This window comes from Acomys minous, assembly GCF_964271855.1.
Source record: "Acomys minous genome assembly, chromosome: 14".
Lineage (NCBI taxonomy): Eukaryota > Metazoa > Chordata > Mammalia > Rodentia > Muridae > Acomys > Acomys minous.
Genome location: NC_140496.1, coordinates 8,942,382 through 8,968,545, shown reverse-complemented (window position 1 = coordinate 8,968,545; position 26,164 = coordinate 8,942,382). Strand labels below are relative to the sequence as shown.

At 51.5% G+C, this 26,164-nt stretch overlaps 1 protein-coding gene across 6 annotated transcripts; it reads left to right on the top strand.

Moving 5' to 3' along the window:
• Positions 1–5,342: 5,342 nt before the first annotated feature.
• WFDC1 (WAP four-disulfide core domain 1) lies at positions 5,343–26,068 on the top strand. Of its 6 annotated transcripts, XR_014774589.1 has the most exons (8): positions 5,350–5,733; positions 17,921–18,110; positions 18,773–18,856; positions 19,906–20,046; positions 22,479–22,520; positions 24,355–24,428; positions 24,628–24,750; positions 25,699–26,068. XR_014774589.1 is itself a non-coding variant. In XM_084757317.1 (7 exons), exons 1-6 carry the CDS (start codon positions 5,614–5,616, stop codon positions 24,411–24,413), a joined length of 627 nt encoding a protein of 208 aa, XP_084613443.1. In that variant the 5' UTR covers positions 5,343–5,613; the 3' UTR covers positions 24,414–24,428; positions 25,699–26,068. The 6 variants fall into 6 exon arrangements, 5 of the variants coding, with proteins under 5 accessions (XP_084613443.1, XP_084613442.1, XP_084613441.1 ...); XM_084757317.1 differs by lacking the exon at positions 24,628–24,750 and having other exon boundaries at positions 5,343–5,733; positions 18,779–18,856; positions 19,909–20,046; XM_084757316.1 differs by lacking the exon at positions 24,628–24,750 and having other exon boundaries at positions 5,346–5,733; positions 18,779–18,856.
• Positions 26,069–26,164: the final 96 nt, after the last annotated feature.

Here is a 26,164-nt window from a genome sequence, read left to right as displayed (position 1 = left end):
CCCTCGCCTCCACAAGGGAGCCACAGTGGTTACAAAGGGCTCCAGGGTACATCATGGGGCTGCTGTGTCAGAGCCCAGATACTCACAGCTCAGGGAGGTTAGAAACTTGTCAGAGGTCACACAGCAGTGTGCTTGGACACAAGGCCCAGGTTCCCAACAGACAGCTTTTAACATGTCTGAATGTCTCTTTATCTCAAGGAAAGGGGCTAAGGCTGTGCCACATAAACTAGACATGGTGACACATATCTGTAATCTCAACACCCAGGAGGTGGAGACAGGGGGACCTGAAATTCCAGGGCTGGTGAGACGGCTGGGTGGATAAAGGCCACACGTCTGGCCACTGAGTCCACCCTCTGGGACCCATATGGTGGACTCTCAAAAGATGCCTTCTGACTTCCACACCCATGCCATGGTGCCCCCTTCCAAAATAAATAAGTGTAATTTTAAAGAAAGTTCAGCTATATAATATGGAGTTCAAGCCCAGCCTGGGGCTGCACGACACCCTGTCTCACAATTATTTTTAAAAAGAAAAAAGGATGTGATGTGGCTTGCGTTTAATCTGCTCTTTTTTTTTTTTTAATCAATGCACCAGAAGAAAAATGTTGTTAGTGTATTTTTAATGCAGGAAAGGTTCACGGCTGCAAGCCAGCCTCGACCTGGCAAAACAATGGCTCTGTATGGCACCGCCCCAGTCATTTGGGGACACACAGCCAGGGCTGAGGTCCCCTGCCTGCATTCTCTCTGCCTTCCCCACACTCCAGGCCCTGAGGTCTCAACTTGTTTCCCCCAGCCTGACCCCCACTAAGCCTCCTGTGGCCTCTGGCTTCACCCCCCACAGTCTCCCCAAAGTGCCTAGACCTCCCTTGGTCATGGGACACAGCAGTTCTAAGCACAGGCTCTGGTCCCCGTCTGCTCCTTTCTGCCTCTCTGCTGTGTCCTCTCTGGCCCTCAGGCCTCCTCTGCCAGATAGAGGCAGTGTGCCCACCCACCTAAGGCTGTTGCTACCATGACTGGGAAACAAGCACTGTCCCTTGGAGACACAGCACCACTCTGCAGCTCAGACCGATCTCTACCATGTAATCCTCCTGCCTTAGCCTCCCAGAGGCTGGGGTGACAGCTGTGTGCCACCATGCCTAGCTTTAACTCAGCCAGGTGTTATCCTGAGATAAGACGCCACCGCCGAAGGGATCCAGTGGACAGAGTGGGGCTGACCAAGCGGGAGGCCCTTGTCTGAGTCCTCAGAATGGTGGCTGCCACAGATACGGTTATCAGAACGCCTGGTTAGTATCTGACTCCTCCACTTGGTAGTAAAGCCCCCAGAGGCACAGAGGGGGCTTGGGCCTTCTCCCTTGGTGTTCTTAGGTCTGACAAGATACACAAAGGCTTGAGTAGATGGATGAACTACCCAATGAACTCCATGCCTCTTACTGTTGGCATCTTTACTTTTTAAATCTTTTTTTTTTTTTCTGGGATTCTTACGCCTCTGCCTCCCTTCTCCACCCCAATCCCTTCCAACACCCCAACACCAGGTAGGAGAGAAAAAGGTTAGTGGGAAGAAGGAGGGAGCGCCAGTCTCTTTGGCTACTTCCTGCTGGTTAGGGTCCTTGGGTTCCTGGGTGCCAGCCCTATCTTCATTTTAGGGTACCTCCAACTACTACTACTCATCAAATTGCATCAACAGCAACCAGAAGCAGCAGGGGGGGGGGGGCCTTGGCATGCATTCTCTCTCTAGAGTCCTCTGAATTAAACCCTCTGCAGCTGGCAAAGATCACATCCTCCTCAGAGCCTGCGCAGGGCAAATCGTCTGCTGCTGTGGGCAATCTGAAGCAGCCCCACACCCCACGCCTAGGATTAAAACAGAAACATGTTTGTCTAACCGGAGTTTTAAAGATACCAAGACGCCCGCTACATCCCACGCCATTATATTTCTCTGTACTGGGAAGTCATTCACATGGTAGTGTGAGTCAGTACCAATTTTGTCTGGTCGGATCAGCATGCTTGAAACTGTTCTGTCTCCCTGGAGGAGTGTGACTGTTAGTGATCCCTGTGCCCTCTGCCTCCTAACCCTGAGTCGCCAAGCACAGCATTAGCCATCTCTCTCTCTCTCTCTCTCTCTCTCTCTCTCTCGTATGTATTGGTTTTTTAAAGACTGGTAACTCACTCTATAGATCAAACTCACAGATCCACCTCCCTCTACCTCCTGAGTGCTGGGATTAAAGGCATGTACCACCACCACCACCACCCGGCTATATTTTAAAGATTCAGTTTTTCTTCTTTTTCTTAGAGATAGAAGCCCTTGGCAGAGAGACAGCCCCCTGGGTTCCCTGGAGGAAGCCCTGCCCCCCTTCCCAGCTCCAGTTTTCAGGAAGGGGCACTGAAGGTCAGAGACTTCCCAGGAGGACATCCCACCAGGCTGGGGTAAAGGTTCAGACTGCCTGGGTCACATAAACTGGAAAGGCTCTGCAGCTTGGATGTCAAGTTCTGCATCTCAGCAGGAAGCTGAGGGTGGGACTCAGGGCTCTGCTGGAAGCATCCAGCGGCTGTCATCCCGTAGCCACATCAAATCCATGATCAAAAGAGGTGCTGGCTCCCCAGGCAGATTTGTTCCGTTTGCCTCTTGGGCCTTTTTCCTTCTACACAAAGTGCTCAGTGTGTGTGGCTCAGTACCCTGAGCAGCTCCCCTTTCTTGTCCTGAGACTCTGCAGGGTCCCTTTATGACTTACCATCGTGAAGACTGAAGCGTGGGTCACATTTCGGAGTCTCTGAATACCACTGTCAGACTGGTGTCTCAACCCAAGAGCATTTATTGAGCACCTAATGTATACCCAGCCCTTCACTGTTACCCAGGGCCGAGAATGTTAGCTTAGTTACACCTTGGGACTTCGGCCTACAGACCTAGTTTGGGGGACCATCCGTTACTAAATCTGAGAAGATGAAGAATCTTTGTAGTCATGAAGATAAGTGCGGCGGTGGTGGCGCACACCTTTAAGCCCAGCACTTGGGAGGCAGAGGCAGGCGGATCTCTGTGAGTTTGAGGCCAGCCTGGTCTACAAAGCGAGTCCAGGACAGCCAAGGCTACACAGAGAAACCCTGTCTCAGGGTGGGGGTAGGGTAGGGTATGGAAGGGGATTAAATTTACCCCATCAGCAGCAAGCACTCACTGGGCACAGGCCAGGTGTTGGGAGCAGCTGGAGGAGATGCAGTCGTGGTCTTGGTGAGCTTGGGTCCCAGATGGCGTTCCCTGCTTGCTCTCCCCAGAGTGACAAACGGCCACATGTGGAGCAGCTTATGGCATCCTGGGCCAGCTGCCTCACAGCAGCGCCAGGGCTCAGTTCCAGATGTTGACAGTGCGTAGAGGCATCCCAAAGCTTTGCTTTACTCCCCATTATTTCCAGAATCTGGGTGGATAGACACACAGAGCTTGTTTGGAACAGTATCTGATGCATTCAGTCTCTTAGAATTCCGAACTGTGGGCCTCTTGGAGAAGGGAGTCCATGGGCGGGTTTACGTCAAGGTCAAGGTTTGGATAGGCAGTGGTGTCAGAGGTTGAGACGTCACAGAGCAGTAACTGAATGGGCTAGTAGCCGTGTGACCATACAAGAAAATGGGGTGCAGGGTAGGGGGGGTCAGATACAGGCATGGCTCCATTTGACCCAGTGAAACAGTTTTCAGTGCATGTACAGTCAAAATGTCAAGCCCCGCCCCCCATCCTGAAATGATCCCTTGCAGGACCTTGATCCCCAGGATATACACAAAAAGGTGGGTGTGGGAGTGTGACAGAAGCGTCCCTAGTGTTCACTGGCTGGCCAGCCCAGCCATCTTAGAGAATTCCCAGCCAACGACAAACTATCTGAAAAAGCAAAAACAAAAACAAAAACAAAAAACAGGTGACTAGTCAGTTCCTGAGGAATGTAGGTAAGGTTGTCCTCTGGCCTCTGCAAATAGCATGTGTTTGGCACATGGCGTCTTGTTTATACTTAGACAGTCCTCATTTGGAGCCACCACATGGCACATGTTTGGTGATCCTGTGACTACGTATGGGGTGCCATAAGGTGTCAAAACCTCCATCAGGCACAGCAGGGCCAGCAGCACCCACCTACTACACGTGGGCACAGCCTTACGCATCTGTGACTCCAGAGTGCAGAAAGAGGCCAAAAGAGCAAGAAAAAAACCTCACCAGGTGGAGCCACCTGCCTGGTTCAGAAGACAGAGGCTCAGTGCTTCCAATCAGTGCAGATGTGCCACATGGTGGTGTCCCCATCAGCAGTCACACTGGGAAAGCGGGTTCCCCCCCCTGCCCCCCGGCAGAGACTTCAGGGGTTGGGGGTGGGATAGGGACCTGCTGGGAGTAAAAGCCTTCCTGGTAGGGAACTGGGAAACTGGGAGACCGGGCCCAGCAAAAGCAGAGGGAGGTCAAGAGGGCGTTTTGTGGAACATCATCCCAGCTCAGGCAGAAGCCAGGCCACCCACGGAGAGACCCAGGAGCTGGGCCAAGAGCCTGCTGTCCAAGAATGTAGTATAGGCACACAAGGACGAGAGCATGGGGGCTGGGAGCTGCCGTAAGGGCCCCGTGTCCCAGGTGCTCCGGTGGTGGGTGGCATGATGGACTCACTTTTGTGGGCACCCAATCTGCCAGGGCCACCCTGCCAGCATGCCACCCAGCCTTACAGAGTGTGCCTCTGAGCCCTCTCATAGGTGGCAGAACTGAAGCACATGTCCTGGGGCCCCCTGTGCCCTGCAAATGCCACTGAGGTTGCAGGGAGAGCCGACCCCACCTTTTTCAGAGGAGCCCCTCAGGTGGTCCTCTGAGACCCAGATCGCACCTCCACCCCCAAATAGTTGCCTGATGTCAGAACAAGCACAGAACCTCTTTCCACCTCTGGGTCCGCATCTGAGAAATGGGCATGCAAACTGCATTCACCTTGCATGCACAGGCAGGCAATCTGTTGGTGACAGGCTAGATTCTGCTTCCGGTTCCTGCATTGGGACCCTCGGTGCAGAAAGATGCTTTGCTGTGCAATTCCGCTTTATCCCAGAGTCACATCAGAGCAGAAACCCAGAGCCAAGGGTGTGATCTGCTTCCCACCCACCCCCAACCCCAGGGCCACAGGCTCCTGCCCTATCCCCTCCCTACAGCACCCCCCCCCCAAACAGTTCCTGGAGCAAACAGTCACAGGCAAGGCTGAGAACATCAGCAGCCAGCAGCTCAGCCCATCCCAACCGCAGCAGCAGCTAGCTGGTTAGAGAGGAGTGGCAGGCCCCTCCCGGCCAGGCCACGTCTCAGCTGGTGCCCCCTCCCTCCTTCCCTCCCTCCCTCCCTCTGCCGGGCCATTCGAGCTGTCCGGCTTGCGGCCACCCTGATCACTAGAGCTACAGGGTGGGCTAAAAATAACCTGGGGACTAGGCACCGCCCAGGACGCAGGTGCTGGCGGAGGATGAAGGATCCCAGGGACCCTATGTGGAGGACCAAGCCTGAAGCAGAAGGAGCACTCCTGTTCCTCTTTCAAGCCCCACCCAGGCTAGCGTCCCTCCTCCCTGTTAACCCCTCTTGCCTCCTCTCCCCAGCCTGCGGAGGTCACTCGCGCTGGAGGAAACTGTGCCACCAGCTTCGGGATGGGCAGCTGCAGCAAGGAGATCCTTTGGGCTCTGGGTTTCCTGCTGCTACTGGGCACCAGCTCTGCCCAGGGCACCTGGGGGGCAATGCTGCGGGCCAGGCTGGCTGAGAAGTCCCGAGTAAGTGCTGGGAGGTGTGGAGGGGCGTCTGCGGTGGGGAGTAGTCTAGGGGACACCCGTCCCTATATGCTGTGGTTTCTCAGAGGGGCAGGAGTCTCCTGTGTGTGAGCTATAGCGGGTGGTGAGTAGACAGGACTCAGCGGCCCTCCTGAGGACCCGTTCCTGCCAGCAACGAGTCAAGAGACAGGTCCACCCCTGTGGGGAGACTTTGCTTTTGAAGCTTAAGCAAAGCATCCTTCTTCCTGGGAAGCAGAGTCTAATGAAAGGGTCTGAGGACTGAGAACTGAGCGTTTGGTCCCCTCCCGTGCCTCGCCTCGTTCTGGCAGGAAACACTTAGAGGAAAATATACTGGGCAAAGATCTATACGGCCACCTGCAGGTACAAGATGAGGAGGCTTGCTCTTCCCTTGATAGTGAGGCAGGCTGCCTGGGGACAAATGACACTGGTACCCAGAAGAAAGTCAATGGGAAAGCAGGCACAAAGCCAGGACTTGTCTTTGCCTGTGTGACTTCAGGCAAGTTGTCTGACTTCTCTGGATACCAGCATGTGTGTTTAAAGGTATGTTCGGTGCATATGTGTGCACATACGTGTGTGTGTGTGTGTGTGTGTGTGTGTGTGTGTGTGTGTGTGTGTGTGTGTGTGTGTAGGCTGGCAGTTGGTGTCAGCTCCCTATCTATCTTGATCACTCCATTGCATTTACTGAGGCAAGGTCTCCTACTGAGCACAGAGTTCCCTGGATGAGCTAGTCTAGATGGCCAGCTTGACCTGGGCATTCTGCCTGCCACCCGAGCCCTTGGGCCACAAGTGGTTGCCACCCCTGCCAGCTTCTAGATGCATTCTCGAACCTCACACCTGTGTGCCTTGAGGGGCTGAGCCATCTCTCCAGCCCCCTGGTGATGGTTTTATGATGGCCACCATTCGTCAGGCACTATCCTGGGTGGGGGACTTGTCTGCCCATTCTCTGCCTGAGGTGAGTAGCAGAACATGAATGAGAGGAAGGAAGCCCTGGGGTGTGTTTGCTTCTAAGCACTGAGGAGACAGATAGTGAGGAAAGGACCCGGCTGAGTGTAAGATGGGCACCCTCCAAGGCAGCACAGGTCAAGGGGACTGTGCCCCTGCAGTGACAGCGCACACACCTGGCCAGATGGGCAGATTGGTGCGCAGAAAGCTCTTAGCACTCAGAATGGTCAGCGTGTCTCACAGTCTCCAAATCAAAGGATGGTAACAGTGCCAGTGCATGGCCTCCTGGGAAGAATGCCGGTTCCTGGGGCTAAAGCCATTCTATACCCTGCCAGGTTCCTGCCAACAAGTCAGAGCCTGGGGCATTCTTGCGTGTGACGTGAAAACAAATGCAATGGGAACAGAAAAGTAAGCATGTTCAGCTCTGCCCAGGAGCAACAGGGAGGGCCTTGTAGGGTTGGGGACACTTGACCTGGGGCTTTGAAGGGTGTATATGAGTTTGCTAGATCAAGAAGCATGGAGCTGGGAACTCATTCTGTACTGAGGCTGATCTGAAGCCAGAGTACAAAGTCCATCTAGAGACTGGCTGGGAGGGGTGGGGCAGAAGGTGGTCCAGCAAGAGGGAGAGGGCAGGTTGCAAGGAAAAAGGCTTTTCTGCTTTTCCCAGGTCTAAGATCTTTGTATCTTGCAATATCTTTGGACACAATGCCTGGGCTTTGTGTTATCCTCAGACATTGGCCCCTACCTGGTGCTCAGACAGGCCTATGTGTCAGAGAGAAAGAAAATGGGGGAGGGGAGAAAGAACACACCTTGGTAAAGGCCAGGGTGTGATTCAGAGGCTAGGCTTAGGCAAGTTTAATCACCTCTCAAGAGCTGTGCAGCCTTGGGCCACTCACTGCCCCTCTCTGGGGCTCAGGCCGTCCTTTAACAGGGACCCCAGGGTAAGCAGAAGAGATGCAGCCCACAGTTTGCAAATGGTGTCATGTGGCGCAGCATGTCCTTTTGTGTCTAGCCTATTTTAATTAACACAGTGTCCCACAGATGCACACATGTTGCAATTGCAGGTGAAAAGAGTTGCTCATTTAAAATGGCTGAATTACCATTCTGTTTTGTGTACATTTGGGCTGGTAAGATGGCTTAGCAGGTGAAGGTGAAAGTGGGATGTGAGAGTCGACTGAATAAGTTTTCATAAACGCAAACTCCTTTCAAATTCTCAAGTTCCTACTGGCATTATGGATGGACGGTATCATCTGGGTAGACATTGTACCTGGTCATTGTTAGTGTTTCTGGATGTAACTTTCATGTGTGCACACACATGTGCATGTGTAGAGGTGGAAGTTGACTTGGGGTGACTTCTTCAATCACCCTCCACCTTATGCTTTGAGGCAGCATCTCTCACTGATATGGCTATGGTGGCTGGCCATCAAACCCTGGGGACACTTCTGTTTTCACCTCATCAATGTAGGAATCATAGGCACATGGCACCACACTCATGCTGGTAGCCTGGAGCCAGCCATGCTAGGGTGCACGTCCCAGGCCACAGTGGCTGGTGATTAAAATCTGCCTACATCCTTTTCCCAGTCCATCCCACATCTAAGCACACCTTTCAGCAGAGAAGTTTGTATCTTCACAGAGCAAGGCCAGTTCATTTCCTGAGCGACTCCTAGCCGGGGTCAGGCAAGAGCACTAACCTTGACTTGCCAAGTGAGACCCTAAAGAAAGCCTATGCTTGCCATCTGTCTGAGCCTCAGTTTCCCCATCTGCAATGTGGGACACAGTAGCAGGTGCTCTGTGGGGTCAAGAAAAGACTAGAAGTTAGGCACAATGGCACACACATGTAATCCCAGCACTCGGGAGGCAGAGGCTGGCGGATCTCTGTGAGTTCAAGGCCAGCATGGTCTACAAAGTGAGTCCAGGACAGCCAAGGCTACACAGAGAAACCCTGTTTCAAAAAACCAAACCAAACAAACAACAAAAAAAAAATCTAGGGCTAGAGAGGCTAAGAACACTGCTCTTCCAGAAGATTTGCACTCAAGTCCCAACATTCTTATGGTGGCTCAGCACTGAATAACTCCAGTTCCAAGAGACTCAACATCCTCTTCTGGCCTCTGCAGGCACCAGATACACACTGTGGTTCGCAGACATACATGTAGGCAAAATGCCCATACACATATAAAAATAAAAAGACCAGGTCTTTGCTCTATGCCTGGGGTCATTTTGTGTGTGCATACACACACACACCTGTATACATATGTATGTGTGTTTCCATTTGTGTGTGTGTATGTTTGACTGTATGTATGTGCAGGGATATACATGCAAATATTATGGATGTATGCTTTCATACATGCGTATACACACATATACACATCTGCATGTATGTGTAGGGTGTGTATTGCGTGTCTCTTTTGTGTGTGACCCCTATGAAGGTACCTGGGGTGCACAGCACCTGAGACTGTGGGCAATGACCACCTCTGTCCCCTTCGAAGAGGCCCTCACCCCAGGCCCTCCCAGACGTGCGGCATCTCAGCCTCTCCCCTCTGCCTGGAGACTCCCATGCTTGCTTCCCTGGTATCTTGATTGTATCTTTGCTCTTGTTGTTCTTATCAGCAAGATTTGTTTATTTTATTTTATTTTTTTACCAGCTGCTTTTGTAGAAGACAAAAGAAGCAGAGGGCTTTCTCTAGGGTTCGGTCTCACTTGCTCAGTGTCAGGGATGGGCCTGTTCATGTCTGGAACTGGACTAAGTGATCACAGGGGCAGTGTCTTGGTGTCCAGCCCAGAACTCCTCGGCTCCAACTGGGAGCCTGAAGCACGTAGTCTCAGGCAGAGGATGTGCAAAGGAAAACATAGAAAGTTCTAGAGGGCCTTCATGTGTGAGAGCAGCATGGCTGGATCTGAGGTTTCTGCTCTTCTGATCACCCAGCTGGGAAGGGCCCAGGCCTTGCCTGAGTTCTGCGCCCTGCCCCTCACCGCCCCCACCCCCATTGCCTGCCGTGGAGGCCCAGTGCATCTTCATGCTGAACCCCAGCACTGTAGGCCAGGGAGATGCTTATTTTTAGATCTCTGACGTCCAAATTCCAGAGGAAGGGCAAGCGGGGCTTAGAGGAAAGTTGGCTTTCTTCCTCCACCATGCAACCCAGTCCTGGAGGACATTTTTATTAGTCTAGCTATGAAGTCTCTAGAACATTCCAAAGAAGGGCAACGCTCTCCTGTGGAGGGAAGGGGTGGAGAATGTCTAGGAGGCCTGGGGTGAGGGCAGTTTCGCAGGTGGGGTGCCAGCCCCTAGATGGAGGTCATTCCACAGCTCTTTCTGATGGGGGCAGTATTGATATTTACCCTCAAAAAAACTCCACAGATAGCCCAGAGCTGGAGGATTGAAGATGGTCTATATGCTGTTTCCTTCCACACATCACTTGTCTGTGTGGACCACTGCTTTATGAGCACATGTATTTATTTTATTCATATTATCTAAAAATGTTTAAATTGAGTTGAACTGTGCATGGCATAAGGCATTTCTTGACCTTCGCATCTTTCTTTCTCCACCTCCTGAGTGCTGGGGCTGCCTGCAGGCATGTGCACCACACCTAGTTTATCCAGGGCTGGGGCCTGAACCCTGGTCTCTATGCATGCTAGGTGAGCACTCTACCCACTAAGCTGCATCCATAGCCCTAGACAAACCATTGGTGTGTGTGTGTGTGTGTGTGTGTGTGTGTGTGTGTGTGTGTGTATGTGTGTGTGTGTGTGTGTATGTATGTGTGTGTATGTGTCTTGTGTGTATATCTGTGTCTGTGTCTTACCTGTGTGTGTATTTGTGTCTTATATGTGTCTGTCTGTGTCATGTATGTATGTGCGTGTGCCTGTCTGTGTGTATCTGTTTCTGTCTGTGCCCTGTGTGTGTGTCTGTGTATCTTTGTCTGAGTCTTGTGTGTCTATCTATGTCTATGTGTGTGTATCAATGTCTGTGTGTGTATCTCTATGTATGTGTATATCTGTGTCTGTGCTCTGTGTGTGCCTGTGTCTGTGTGTATGTTTCTGTGTATCTATCTTTGTTTGTGTCTATGTGTATATCAGTCTGTGTGAATCAGTGTCTATGTGCATATCTGTGCCTATGTGTCTGTGTATCAGAGTCTGTGTGTGCATATCTGTGTGTGTGTATCTGTGTATCTATGTCTGTGTGTGTGTCTCTTTGTCTGTGTCTTGTGTGTGTGTAGGTATGTGTGTTTATGTGTGTGTGTATCAGAGTCTGTGTATCCATATCTGTGTGTGTGTATCTGTGTCTATGTCTGTGTATGTGTCTCTTTGTCTGTATATTGTGTGTGTGTATCAGTCTTTGTGTGCATATCTGTGTGTGTATCTGTGTATCTATGTCTGTGTATGTGTCTCTTTGTCTGTGTCTTGTGTGTATGTAGGTATCTGTGTCTATGTGTGTGTGTATCAGTGTCTGTATGTGCATCTGTGTACATGTGTATCTGTGTATGTCTTGGTGTCTGTGTATCTGTGTACATGTATATCAATATCTGTGTACATGTGTATCTGTGTGTGTATCAGTGTCTGTGTATCTGTGTATGTGTGTATCTCTGTGCATGTATGTGTATATCAGTATCTCTGTGTGTATCTGTGTATCTGTGTCTCTGTCTCTGTGTATCTTTGTCTGTGTCTTGTGTGTGTGTGTATCTGTGTCTGTGTGTGTGTGTGTATACAGTGCTGTGCAGTAACTAGCTCTCTCTGCTCCCAAAGTGCTTCCTTCCCTCCTTGCAAAGGAAACCCACACCCAGCAAGCACTGGCTTCATTCCCCCAGCAGCCACCCAGGGGCTGTCTCTATGGGTTTCCCTGCTCTGGGTTTCCTTGTGTGTGTGGTGGATTCACCCTGCACACAATCTGCATGTGGCCACACGTAGCAGGTTTGTGGATGTGGCTTATTCTTGTCCTTCCCCCAAGGCCCATATGATGTTCTAACCTGCAGACAACCCATTCCTGATGCATCCGGCCTCCTCTGGCTGTTTGTGGCCACTGAACTTGAACCTCTTCCCTTGCGCGGTGAAGGTGGATCCTTTAGGATCCTGTAGTCGCAACAAGCAGAAAGGGCTTCGTCCAGCTACACAGTTGTCAGAATCTCTCTCTGGGGAGGAAAAATCAGCACCAGGTTGAAGCGCTTAGGGGAGCTGCTCTACTCAGGTCCAGGATGTGGATCTGAGGGACATCTGAGAGGTACCTAGAGTTCCTATCAGGCAAATGTCTGGGGCCACCCTTAAGATATAGCCCTTGGTGGGGGTACAGATGAAGGCTGGACATCATGGGGGCTCAGGAAGGATGCTGTCAGCCTGGCTGAGCTGCTGGCTTCTGCGGGGGCTTTGCTGTGCACCTGTTTCGTTTCCAGCCAGGTGGCAATGTAGGCTGGAGAGACGAGTGTGCTGTGGCCACAAGCAGGGTCGGAATGAGCTGTTTCTAGAATGTACCTGGGTGACGGTGGCAGATAGCTACTGTGTCCTGAACTGGGGATGTTCCCCCCAGAAAATGGAGGCTGGGGTAGGTGAGAGGAGGGACTCTAGGGGCCGGGCTCTAGGACAGAAAGAAAGGCTCTGGAGGAGTCAGAGAGATCCAGTCAGCCTGTGTCTGAAGAGCCTTATCTGGTTGCATGCCTCTGTTTCTCCATCTGCAAAGTGGGTTAATAATACCCTCAGAGAGCCAGGCATGGTGGCGCACGCTTCTAATCCCAGCACTTGGAAGGCAGAGACAGGCGATTGCTATGAGTTCAAGGCCAGCCTGGTCTACAAAGAGAGTCTAGGACAGCCAAGGCTACACAGAGAGACCCTGTCTTGAAAAAAACAAAAAACAAAAAACCAAAAAAACAAAAAACAAACAAAAACAAAAACAAAAACCCTCAGAAGAGCATATTCATACAACTAGTACTTTAGGTCACAAACGCAAGTCAGGTGGCCCAGGTTTTGAACCTAGGGCTTCCTTGGGCGGTGACCGTGCACTTCAGTTTCCTCCCTATGTGACAGGGGCCAGCAAGAGAACCTGTCTGAGACAGACAAGGTCACACCAAGCGATTGTCAGAAAGTGGTGTGAATGCAGAAGCCTGTCCCAGAGCAGGGCCGCCTGTTCCCAAGTGCCCCTCACCGACATTTCCTAAGACCTCTGCCACAACGAGGTCACCATGTTCCCACAACATGCTGTTTGTGGGTCTGTCTCTACATAATTCTCTCTGCCCGCTGGGCCAGAGCTCCAGGGGCCAGGGGCACCTCTCCCTTTTTCATTTATTTATCATTTATTTAGATGTTTAGAAACAGGGTTTCTCTGTGTAGTCCTGGATCTGCCTGCCACTGCCTCTGGAGTGCTGGGATTAAAGGTGTGCACCACCACCATCACCTGACTTTCTTTTCTCTTCTTTTCAAGATTTTGTTTTATTTTGTGTCTATGGATGTTTTTGCCTGTATGCATGTCTGTGTACCACATGCATACAGCACCGACAGAAGCCAGGAGAGAGCGTCAGAGCCTTTAGGGTTACAGACAGTTATGAGCTGCCTTGCAGTGCTGGGTGGACCCTTACTTAGTTCTCTGAGCAGCCAGTGCTCTAAGCGCTGAGCCGTCTCACCAGCCCTGAAGGCTTCTTTTGAGCCTGTCCTGGCGTCACACCATTGCCTATAGTCTTGGGGATGCCCATCCAGTCATCTCTGTGAGTGACGTGTGGGAGGGAGGCAGGGAGAGATGAAGGCATTGGTGTGGATTAGACAGAACGTTACAGAGATGGGAAGGGGACTAGATCTAACTGGGGTGAAGCTTGTGGGTTCTGAGCTGGGCACCTCACAGGCCAAGCTTTACCACAACCATTTTGCAGCTATGGCTCTTTTATACCCATTTTGCAGAGGAGTAAAATGGAGACTCAGGTAAGTTAGTGATTTTTTTTCTTTAGAGAATTGATCCCACAGCTCCAAGGTTCAAGCCCCAACTGGTCTGATTCTTAAACCCTGAGCCCTTAATCTCAACTCTGCCTTGACTGTGCCCTACTTTAGTCCAGTTCTTCTTGAGTCTGCTTGAAGGTAGGCCCCACTCCTGGGCTCAGGTACAAAGGATGAGAGCTAAGCAACAGGTAGAGGGGACAGCCTGTGTGAAGGGTAGGACTGATGCAAGTCATAGGTATTGGCGGCATCATGGCAGCCTCTAGAATATGCCACACAGGCTAGCCCTGTCCTGTCTTTAGAATATGGGGTAGAAACATACAGAAACAGGTAGACAGACATGCATATAGATGCACACACACACACAGACACACAGATGCACACACACACATATACAGATGCACACAGATGCACACACAGACATACACACACACACATATATACACAGATGAACACACACACACACACACACACACACACACACACACACACACACACATATGCACACTGGTATATCCAGGAGTGACAGACTGGGTAGGGTGTTGTATGTGAGCAGAGAGTACACAAGTTGACCAGCCTGGCAGGTGGTGGATGGTTGGCAGAAGATGTGCCAGGGCATCTGGGGAGAGTGTACAGGAAGACAGGAGGGAAGAGGGGAGGGGAGAGGCTGAGGGAGCCAGGCCTGGCCTGGCCCTTGGGGCTGTCAAGCCTTTAACCTGAGCTGGGAGGGGCTGCAGAGCACACCCTGTGTTTCTTCGAGTCCTCAGATCTCAGGAAGCACCCTTTGTTAAGAGCTTATCTAAGCATCACTTTGCAGGACATGGGATGTTATTCAGGACCCTTTAATCAGGGCCCCTCAGTTCTGGGCCGCCAGCAACCATCTGCTGTCCGGAAGGAGTCTGAGGCGCTTATTTCCCTCGTGAGAAACAGATTTCTGTTCCCATGGGACAGCAGTGGCCAGTATAAAACTCATTTCTCCACAGAGCCCTCGCTTGGGTTGTCCCTGACCAACTGATGGGACAGGAGGCCGAGGAGGTCAGAGAAAAGACTCGCCCTGACCCGCGGGCACCACGGTGTCTGCACATGGGGCCTCCTGGGAAGAAAGCCTGAGTGTACCCAGTGGAACTCAGTCACCCTCTGTAGGGGGCCAGCAAGGCTGTCAGGGTGGATCAGGATTAGGGCTGGTGAGGCTGAGCCAAGGGCAGCTCACCTAATCCTGTAGAGGATGACTGTGGGGTGGGGGGTGGGGGCTGTGTTCCCTGCCAGCGGCTTCCAAGCAACCGTGTATGAATGTGGGAGACAGGAGTGGGGTGCTAAAGGCAGATGACTGAGAGGGTCAGAAGCCCCACCCGGCTCTCCTCTGAGTCTCTGGGGATCTCTAGCCTCTGGCCTTCTTCCCCACATCCACCAAGAGTCCCTTAGCAATGTCTTCCTCATCTCATTCATCTCTTTGCCTCATTTCTTTGTTTTTGTATGTGTTTCGGAGGGCAGGTGTGTGTGTGTGTGTGTGTGTGTGGTAAGCTATAGATGGGGATAGATGTGTGTAAGTGTGTGTGGGTAGGTGTGTGTGTGTTTATGGGTAGACTATAGATGGGGGATAGATGTGTATAAGTGTGTGTGGGTAAATGTGTGGATGTATATTGGGACATAGATGTTTTATTTGCTTGTTTGTTTGTTTATCGAGACCGGGTTTCTCTGTGTAGCCTTGGTTGGTCTGGACTCTCTTTGTAGACCAAGTTGGCCTCGAACTCACAGAGATCTGTCTGTCTCTGCCTCCTGAGTGCTGGGATTTAAGGCGTGCATCACCACGCCTGGCCTGGGACGTAGATGTTTGTAAGTACACGGAAGTACAAGTGTGGTTGCAAGTATATACGCAGATGTGTGGAGGCCAGAGGGCAATCTCAGGTCTTCCTTGGGCCCTGGTCACCTTGTCTTTTGAGACACGGAACCCACAAAGTAAGCTAAGCTGGCCTGTTTCTGCCTCCCCAGCACTGGGAAGACAAGTGGGCCTGGATTTTTTTTTTTTTAACAAGCGCGCTGAGAAGAAGAGACAGATTCTGTGGGTGAAGCAGGCTGCAGGTCAGACCACTTCACACCAGCTGCCCCCACCCTGCTTGCTCTTGGTCCCACCTGCACCCCAGCTCTTGCACAGGAAAACCACTGCCTGCTCTGATGCTAACTCGAGGACTGCCTGAGCTGGATTTACTCCCTGTGGCCAGACGCCCTCTGCAGGACATCAGCAGAAGTGCATCAGCCTCAGATAGGGCACTAGAAGGATGTGTAAGGATGTGTCCAGTCGTGACAAAACCCAAAGGGAGAGGTGCTATGTTGTCCCCACACGGAGAAAGGCCACACAGAAGATGGACAGCAGAGCCAGATGCTGACTCTCAGAGCCCAGATCCGAAGCCACCATGACTACAGGGCAGAACTGGCTCCTACTCAAGCTGGAGGAGACAGCTCTGGGGAATGTGGATGGAACTGGCTGAAGGAGCGCACTCTTATACACAGGGAGCGCACTTTCAGTGGTAACGATGGGCTTTTGATGCAAACAACTCTTTTTTTTTTTTTGAAACCTTGTCTTTTTTTTAAAGATTTAGTTTATGTATTTGTTTATTATACATACAGTGCTCTGCCTGCATGACAGAAAAGGGCATCATATCACATTATAGATGGTTGTGAGCCACCATGTGGTTGCTGGGAATTGAACTCAGGACCTCTGGAAGAGCAGTCAGTGCTCTTAACCTCTGAGCCATCTCTACAGCCCCGCAAACAATTCTTTAATTCTTGTTTGTTTTTCCTTTAAATAACCTAAGCCCGTTCAGCACGAAGGTCTCTTGACTCCCTAATTGTTAGACCCTTCCGGGTGCTAGTTGGCTCGCATGCGCCCCAGCTGCACTGAACACTCCGCAGACATGATGAAGAAAGCGTACAAAAACCACACTGCTTGCCGCTGAAGTACAGTGCCGGCTCCAGCAAACACTATCTCAGCCAGAACTTTCGAACAACGTGTGCTTGTCCATCACAAGCCTCGGGGACTCTAGCAGTCCTTTTCAACTGGAAAGAAAGTGCTTGGGGGGTGGAGAAAGTAGGATCAGAAATTCAAGGTTATTCTTAGCTACATAGCAAGTTCAACCGGAATACATGGGACCCTGTATATATATAAAAAGAAAGAGTTGGAAACAATTCATAATTCAATTACCAAGTTAGATTGCTATTGCTGTCTTGACACATATTCTTCCTAGCGTCATCCCTTTATGCATGTACATACATGCACCAAACATACATTCTGACTAATGTGTATACACACAGTCAAGATCTGACTATGTAAGTCACTTCGTGTGTGTGTGTGTGTGTGTGTGTGTGTGTGTGTGTGTGTGTGTGTGTATTATGTCTGTGTGTGTGTGCATGTTCCCTGTGCATATGCCACCTGTGTATGTGCATGGCACCTGTGCATAAGACACCTGTATATGCCACCAGTGTGTGTGCATGCCACCTGTCTTTGTGAGCATGTATTTATGTGTGAATGTGTGTGTGTGTGTGTGTGTGTGTGTGTGTGTGTGTGTGTATGTCTAATGGTGTGCCTTCCTCACATCCCATTTCAAGTTCCATCACTGTGGCCAGCATGAATGAAGTCTTGTCAGAGAGACCCAAGGTGGACTGCCTAGAGTGACTTGCCCTAGCCAGCCAGTCCATGCCACTAGCCGCACCTCTGACTCCCCACACCAGGCCTCTGCTTTGCCTGGCTTTGTGTTAGTTTAACAGAAGAGGGCACACACGCGTTCTCTGATGGCCTTTCTGTGTCCATGTTACCGTGTGAGGTTTATCCGAGGTGGTGTGGATGTACTCTGTGTGTGGTCTGTGGATTCTCAAAGCTCCAAGTACAAGAGCGGACTGTAAACAAAACAAAACAAAACTGTTTATACAGAAATATACATATGCATAGATCTGCATGTGTGTTTACATGTACATCCATGTATGTATGCACAGAGACATATAACAGAAAAGAGTTGCCTCATAGGAGGCCATGCTTAGCATCTAGATTGTTGCTTCAGCACACACTCCAAAAGTGCCTTCCTGTAGCTCCTTCCTTCCTTCCTTCCTTCCTTCCTTCCTTCCTTCCCTCCCTCCCTCCCCCCTCCCTCCCTCCTTTCTTCCTTCTTTGCCATCCTGCTTCCCTCCTGCAGCCATCTCAATCCATCCGGACTCACAGAGAAACAGAGAGAGCAAGTCAGCCCATTGACCTACTCTGGCAGCAGGTTCTGCCCTGATAACTGTTTTCCCAGGGAAGAATTGCAGGCTGATGCCCTTCAACTGTATCCTGCAGGCTGAAGACGCTGTACCGACAGGACCCCGGCAGCCCCACGCAGACCGCTGTCCACCACCCCCACGGACCCTGCCCCCAGGTGCCTGCCAGGCCACCCGCTGCCAGGCTGACTCTGAGTGTCCACGCCACAGGCGCTGCTGCTACAATGGATGTGCCTACGCCTGCCTGGAGGCTGTGCCACCCCCACCAGGTAAGCTGAGCGGAGGTCAGGGGACTGGGGGTCAGGTGGACCCAATGCTGGCCTGTGGAAGAGAAAGAGCTGAGCTGTGTTTGTACTGAGCTACCCACTCACTGCCCAGCCTGGGTGCTCGCCTGCAGCCTTTGGCCACAGCTCCACAGCTCCTGCTGGGTGCCTCTGCCTCACCAACATGCATGGAGCCCCCAGCATGGGATAAACATGTCCCAGGGACAAATGTCACCTCCATGTAATCCTACCCTTTAAAGGGGGCGGGTGATCCAATCTATAGAATGGTTCAGCCCATAAGAGAGTAAGGGAAGAGTGAGGGCACCTGCTATCAACCTGGTGACCCCTATGGTCACCCAAGTTGTCACCTGACCTTCCCTATGTAAACGCACACACATCCCCAAAACTCAAAATTCATGTATACCTATATAGCCAGGGTGGGACACAGCCCAGTTGGTAGGGTGAGATTCTATCTTAGCACTTGGCCTGTGGGATTGGGGGGACAGGAGAGTGAGGGTGGCCTGGATGTGGCAGGCCTGTAGTGTGTCCCACAGGGCAGTGTGCTGGAGCCATCCTCGCCATTTTTATGGGACGAGATGCCCCTTCCCCAAGGCCGGTCACATCACACTGCCCCAGGAAGGCCTCCATCTCACCCAGTTTTCTGTCAGTTCTAGACTGGCTGGTGCAGCCCAAACCCCGATGGCTTGGTGGCAACGGCTGGCTGCTAGATGGTCCGGAGGAAGCGTTACAAGGTACCTGCCATGGGCGCCAGGTCCCCAAGTCAGAGTCAGCCCTCCTTACTAGGCTCACTGGGACCCCAGCTTGGTTCCTGTGGCCTGTGCAGAAAAAAGAGCAAGGTTCTCCCTGATAGCGGGCCTCCTTCCTGGATACAGAATAAGAAGGAAGTGGGTTTGGAACCCCTAAATTCTTTTAAGATTTATTTATTATGTATACACTGCTCTGTCTGCATGTACACCTGCAGGCCAGAAGAGGGCGCCATATCTCACCATAGATGGTTGTGAGCCACCATGTGGTTGCTGGGAATTAAACTCAGGGCCTCTGGAAGAGCAGCCAATGCTCTTAACCTCTGAGCCATCTCTCCAGCCCGGGATCCTTAAATTCTTAAAGGGACTCGTTGCCACCTATGGAGAAGGGTTCCTTGTGTGGACGGAGAACAGATGGTGGTTCCTTAAATTAACCATATCCAGGCCTAAGGCCCAGAGGCTTGTGGGGGGAAGAGTACATGCGTGTGTGCGGCTGGATTTGAGGCTTTGCATGCCATTATGTGAACCATGTCCATCAGGGTATGCCACCATGCACACACCTGTTCTTGTGACCTTGGTGAACACATGTATGTCTGTATATAAGCACATGTGTGTGAAAGCATGTGTATAGATATAGATGTTGATTGTGAGTATGCTATGTATACACATGTGGCTGTATCTGTGAGTGCATGTTTCAGGGTATGCCAGGGTACATGTATTCACATGTTTTCTTTCTGTGATGGCGTGTTCGGGGGCCTGTGACTGTACACGTGCACTGGGTGTTGATGGGAAGTGGTCTCTCGAGGTGTCTGTATACAAGCCACAAGCACAGGCTGGAATCTGAAAGCAGGTGGGAGATGGCCTCTCTAGGGGCCCATGTATGTACAAACATGGCCTTGTGTCTGAGCGCACATGTGTGCGCTGTGTGAGAGGCACACATGGCATGTGGGTGGGGCTAGAAATTGGCCTTTCTGGCTGGGGTGTACTGTCTGCTCCCCAGCTCTGTCCTCTGAGACCCGGCCTGTGTCCCTCCACAGCAGAGGCGTGCAGCACCACCGAGGACGGGGCTGAGCCATTACTCTGCCCCTCGGGCTATGAATGCCACATTCTGCGCCCAGGGGACCCAGCCCAGGGCATCCCCAACCACGGACAGTGTGTTAAAACGAGACGACAAGCCGGTGAGTGCTGCTACCCTCAAACTCTGCCCTGCCCCTCCCCACTGCCAGAGACCACCTGGCTCAGAGTCCCCTGGCCCTGCTTCCTGTGTCCTCTGTATCTTCCTCCCACCTGTAACTCCAGCTATGTCTGTGTCTGCTTACCTGGGTGGCCTTGGGGTGGACCTGCAGATATAGAACCCCTGAAGGCAGACAGTCTGCTGGGGCTACAGGACAGAGGGATGTCTCCCATGAGAGGCCCTGGCTTGGCAAGGGGCGCTTCACCTATTGGGCGCCCCCCACCCCATCCCTGCCTCTTTCTTACAAGATCTCATGTAGCCCAGGCAGGCCCAGACCCTCTACTTAGCATAGCTAAGTGGCCTTAAACTTGAGATTTTTCTGCCCTCACCTGCTGGGATTCCAGGCCTACACTACAGCAGAGGTTTATACCACGGTGCTGGCTTTATGCACAAGGGGGTGAAGCACTGGGCATCTCGGCAACTGGGATACAACTTGAAGGCGTCTGCACTGCATCCCAGGCCCAGAAAGGCCCTGCTGGTCTCCTGATCTCACTCACTTGATTCTATGATTTCTAAGACTGGAGTAAATCAAACCAGTTCAGGCCAGTTCTAGGGAGTCTGAATCCAATTGGACCCATTTCCCGGGCAAGCTAAGGATGGAGAACTGGCTATCCAACATGGCCACAGCAGTGATGTCCAAGCCTGAGAAAGACGTATGATGGGGGCAAGAGTTCCAACTCAGAACCTCAGGACCAGCTCACAGCCTGCTGCTTCCTTGCTGGGTGGCCTTGCTCTGTCACCAGACTTTCTTGGTCTCAGTTTTTCTATCTAAGATGGGGTTGGGGTAGTAGTGTAATAATTACTGCAGGGGCAGATCCTAAGGCTTGAGTTGGGGTCTTTGGGGTGCTTATGTCCCACCTGATACACGGCTGCTCCTCAGTAGCGTGTACCACCTCCAGTTCTGGCACCGGAACGGGGAAGAATCAAGTTGGGAACCTGCCCCACCAGCTGCAAAGCGCATGCGTGTACCTGAGCATGCACCTGCACGTGCCTGTGCCTGTGTGTGCTGTGTAGGCCTCCCCTCCCGCAGGGACCCCAGTCAGCCTCCCAGGTGGAAGCAAATTCTCCCAGCCTTGACCTTAGGGCTGTCACTTAGGAATAATTGGCGATAATTATTTCTGGGTCTGGAAACATCTAAAAGTCCCTCACCTTCCCTTAGGGCAGAGCTCTCAGCGGAGCATAAGAATGCATGTGCCACAGTAACTAACAGACTTGTTTCATTCTTTTTTTATTTTAAGATTTATTTATTTATTATTATATATATTATACTGTGTTTTGCCTGTATGTACACATACAGGCCAGAAGAGAGCATTAGATCACATTATAGATGGTTCTGAGCCACCATGTGATTGCTGAGAATTGAACTCAGGACCTCTGGAAGGGCAGTCAGTGCTCTTAACCTCTGAGCCATCTCTCCAGCCCCAGACTTGTTTCTTTAAGCTTCATATTCAGAGTAATCTCAGAATTATAGAAACATTATAGAATGTTACTGGAGGCATCATCCAGACCCAGTCCTTTTCTCTCTCCCTTTCCCCTCCATAGAAATGGACACATGTGCTTTCTTGGACCATTTGAGAATTAGTTGCTGGGATTGGAGAGATGGGTTGGTGGATAAGACTCCTCACTGAGCAAGCATGTGGACCTGAGTGCACGTTTAAAAAAAAAAAGACTGGGTGTGGTGGCACATGCCTGTAATCCCAGCACTCGGGAGGCAGAGGCAGGTGAATCTCTGTGAGTTCGAGGCCAGCCAGGTCTACAAAGTGAGTCCAGGACAGCCAGAACTATAAGAGAAACCCTGTCTCAAAAAAATAAAAAATAAAAAGCTGAGTGTGGCCAGGTGTGAATGCCCAGTACTGGGGTGGGTCAGGCGAAATCAGCGGTCTGCTGGTCACCAGCCAGGTGCCAGGTTCAAAGAACCCTGACTCAAAGGAACAAGGTAGAAAATGAAAAGCAGGGTCCCAATGTCCTTCTCTAGCCTCGCAGTGCACACACACACACACACACACACACACACACGCACACGCACACACACACACTCACACATGCACTCCTGCACACACACACACACACACACTCACACATGCACTCCTGCACACACACACACACACACGCACACACACACACACGCGCGCACGCACACACACACGCGCACACACTGCAGGCTCCAAACCATCCTAAGGCACCATCTTCTCTGTTACCAGCTCTCCTGGGGCCGTGGTCAGAGAGCTTTATGGTCCCAACAGTAGTTCCTAAACGTTTTGGTCTTGGGTCCCCTTTGACCCTCAAAATAATGCCAAAACACCTGCACTGAGCTGTAATCGGAAACTGACGGGCGCATCCCCCTCCCGAGCTCCTGAAAACTTTCTTGTTTTGCAGAGGGGCGGGTCCTGCGACAGAAGCATCACAAGGACTATTCAGGTAAGAGGAGACACAGGGAAGGGAGGGAGGCAAGCTTTTACATGAGGAAGAAAATGTGAAGGCTCAGACCTGAGCTAGAGAAGACAAAATGGCAATTAAATTTGAGAATTAAGATAAAGCCCTGCCGTTATGATGCTGGGCAGGACAGATGTGAGCCAGAGGGGGGCTCAGAGCAGTCATGTTCCCCATGCCTCTGCCAGAATCTGGGGAGAGGCACAGGTATGTCTTTCCTACCCTCACTCAGGGAATTAGAGAAGATGGTCCTTCATCCATCCTTCTGATTATTCATTTATCTGAGAACCCATACATTACATCCACTCATTCATCCACCTACCTGTTCTTACATCCACCCACCCAACCACCTACCCTCCCACCCACCATCCATCCATCCATCCATCCACTTCTCTTCCCATTTACCTACCCATCAACCCATCCATTCATTTATTCATCCACCTGTCTTTCCACCCACCCATCAATCTTTCTGCCCTCCAATCCACCCACCCACCCACCTATCTTTCCACCAACCCATCCATCTATCCATCCACCCACCCACCCATTCACCCATGCATCTACCTATCATCACATCCATCCATCCTCCCATCCATCTAGCTATCTTCCCATCTACCCACCCACCCACTCATCCACCCTTATATCCTTTTTTCATTCATCTCTTCATCTACCTAATCCATTATCCATCCATCCATCCATCCATCCATCCATCCACTTCTCTTCCCATTTACCTATCCATCAACCATCCATTCATCCACCCATCCACCTACCTGTTCTTATATCCATCCATCTTTCCATCTTCCAATCCACCCATCCACCCACCTATCTTTCCACCAACCCATCCATCCATCCATCCAACCATCCATCCATCCATCCATCTATCCATCCATCCAACCATCCATCATCCATCCATCCATCCATCCATCCATCCATCCATCCATCCCTCTCTCTGATCATCCTTTCTCATCCATGCATCTACCCTTTCTTCTATCCATCTACTGTATCTATCCATTCCTTCCTTCATTCTCTCATCAATCATCTATCCACCCACCCACTCGATCCTCAATGAGTCCAACACCCACCCACCCACCCCCTCACCTGTCCGTCATCGCCCACTACCCTCCCATCCATGCATCATGTCTCTATCAGGCGTTGCTCACCACTCAGGGCATAGAGGCTGTGGCTCCATCTGCAAACACAGTGAACCCAGTGCCTGTCAGCAAGTAGCTTAGACAGGAAATTCAAATACTCAGAAATCCCATGTGGCTATCTCTTGGCCCTGGGGACAAAGGCTCCAGACACCACCATGAAGACCCTCTAGATGAGGTTGCCAGAAGGATTCCTAGGGAAGGATCAAGAAAACTCAGCCTGTGGAATTGGAGGCATTGGCAGTGGAGGGTGTGTGTGACGATCTGGGAGAGGTGTGGCTGTCTGTGTGGCTGCTGCAGCATGTGATGTGTGAGCCAGTGGATTGAGTAGGTAGGAGCAGCAAGGATACGGCTCAGAGGCACAGCACCTCCTGTGCTTGAGGCCCTGGGATCAGCCCCCAGTATACTAAAGAAGAAACATAGGAGTGAAAACAGGAGCCCTGCAGAGGTGAAAGGCCAGCTGCGTGTGCAGAGTGAGTGCTTGAGGAGGGCCCTGGGGACAGCTGCCATGCTGTGTCAAGGCCTCCGGAGTTCCTCTGGTGGTCAGGGAGGGCGTGGGCCAAGGCAGGAATCCGAATGAAACATTTGTTCCGATGGGCTGCATTCTTGTTGCAAGGGGGGGGGGCAAGGCGGGAATCTGAATGGAACGTCTGTTCTGATGGGCTGCACTCTTGCAGAAGGTGACTCCAAGAACGTGGCAGAACCTGGGAAGGGACAACAGAGGCACCTTCAATAAAGTGCAGACTGGCAGGTAAGTTGAGGTGAGACGGTTGCTTGTATAGTTGTCATTCCCGTGTTGGCCACATGAGGGCGACATCAGAATGTCACAATCCCTCCAAATGCCCAGTCGCCCCTAAACCCAAGATCTGGCTGACCTGTTGCCTCTTTTCTAATCTGCAGCGGGTGCCTCCTGTGCTCCACAAATCTTGTCTTCTCTCCCATTCTGCCAGACAGTACTGTAGGGAGCAGCTGTCTAATGTGGCACCAGGACCCCCTTGGCTCCGCACTGGTTGTGTGGCATCTAATGAGTTCTACTGGTCTTCACTGTACACCACAGGGAACAAATCCCATAGGTGGGTCTCACATCCTGGCAGAAGGGAGTCTAAACCAGCCACCGGTAGATCAACAAAGAGGCTGCAGATATCCCGGGGACTGTACAGTGAGAGAGAGGGAGGCTCCAGGAGAGGCACTGAGCCCAGAATTGACGTCTGTAGGTGAGAAGGTAGAGCAGGCTGGGGAATACCGTGTTCCCAGGTGGATGGAAGTGAAGACCATGCTCCCCACAGTGCATGGTCCCACACACTTCATCTGTGAGGAGCCCCAGGGAGGCCGCTAAGGGGACAAAGGGATGTCAAGGAGGACTATATGCATAGGGGGCTGCCCAGCAAAATGCCCACGCTGAAACATATAGAGGTACAAGTTTACGGCCACCAGAGGGTCCTGCCTGCAAGCCCAAGAACCCACCCAGACTTTAGCCATCTCACAAAGGAAATGGCAGCCATGACAGCAGCAGCTTCCCTGGGGTCACTGAAAGAGAAGCAGGTTCCAGCTTCCGGGATATCCAGGGCAAATCCCTGGAAGACTGTGGAGCAGGCAGGCACCAATGCCAGCCTGCCTGCTGTCCGAAAATGACAGGAGCCGAGGCCTGAGACTTTCATCAGGGCCAGCTGGCCTGGGCTCAGCATGAAGTCTTGAATCATAGTGGAAGAGAGGTGAAAGTTCAGGCTCTGGACCAGTAGTAGGGCCTGGCTGTAAATCCCAGCTCCCTACTGTGTAGCCTTAAGTGAAGAACTCAGCTCCCAAAACCTGTTTTCCCCTCTATAAAATGGATGTAATGGTAATGGATGGGTCAGTAGCTAATGAGGGGCTGGGGGGCTTCCATCTTCACAGAAACACATCTTTCTGGTGCTCCTGGGGGTCCAGGGAAGACAGGAATTTAAAAGGCCATGTGCTGTTTGTCCTGCCAACAATCGGTTCATATGTACTCCCCCCCCCCACCCCCCTCTTTGCATCTTTTACAGACTTTGCAGTCTCTTTCCTCTGCTTTCCACATGCTAAGCCTTGGAAACAACAAAAGAATTGGGCCCTAGACATCACACTCGGTTCCACAGAACAGTATTCCAGAGCTCCTGGGAAATGGGACTGCAGACTCCCCAACCTCAGTGTGGCCCAGCCTGACGTGGTGACTTGGTCGACGCCCCTGACCAGCTCTGGGTCCCTGCTCAGCATCCTCATCACATGAACCTGCAGCTTCTAGGTGACTTTTGCAGATATATGCAGATTTATATAATAAATCTGCCCACCATGTAATAGATAATGAGCTCCCTTTGTCAGACTTGAGCCATAGCTGTTTTAAAACAAAAACAAAAAGACAACTTTCTATTACATTTATTTATGTGTGTGCATATCTGTTGGGGGGGTCAGGTGGGGGAGGGTTGAGTCTCCGCAACCACCGTAGCCAGCAGAGTAACACTCTTAGGGAACAAG

What these genes read in the sequence shown, in the direction of transcription:
- WFDC1 (XM_084757314.1), top strand. Translation starts at nt 5,614, where the DNA reads ATGGGCAGCTGCAGCAAGGAGATCCTTTGGGCTCTGGGTTTCCTGCTG. An exon ending in GGCTGGCTGAGAAGTCCCGA is followed by an intron (nt 5,734 to 17,920) that starts GTAAGTGCTGGG and finishes TGTATCCTGCAG; the next exon opens with GCTGAAGACGCTGTACCGAC. An exon ending in TAAAACGAGACGACAAGCCG is followed by an intron (nt 20,047 to 22,478) that starts GTGAGTGCTGCT and finishes CTTGTTTTGCAG; the next exon opens with AGGGGCGGGTCCTGCGACAG.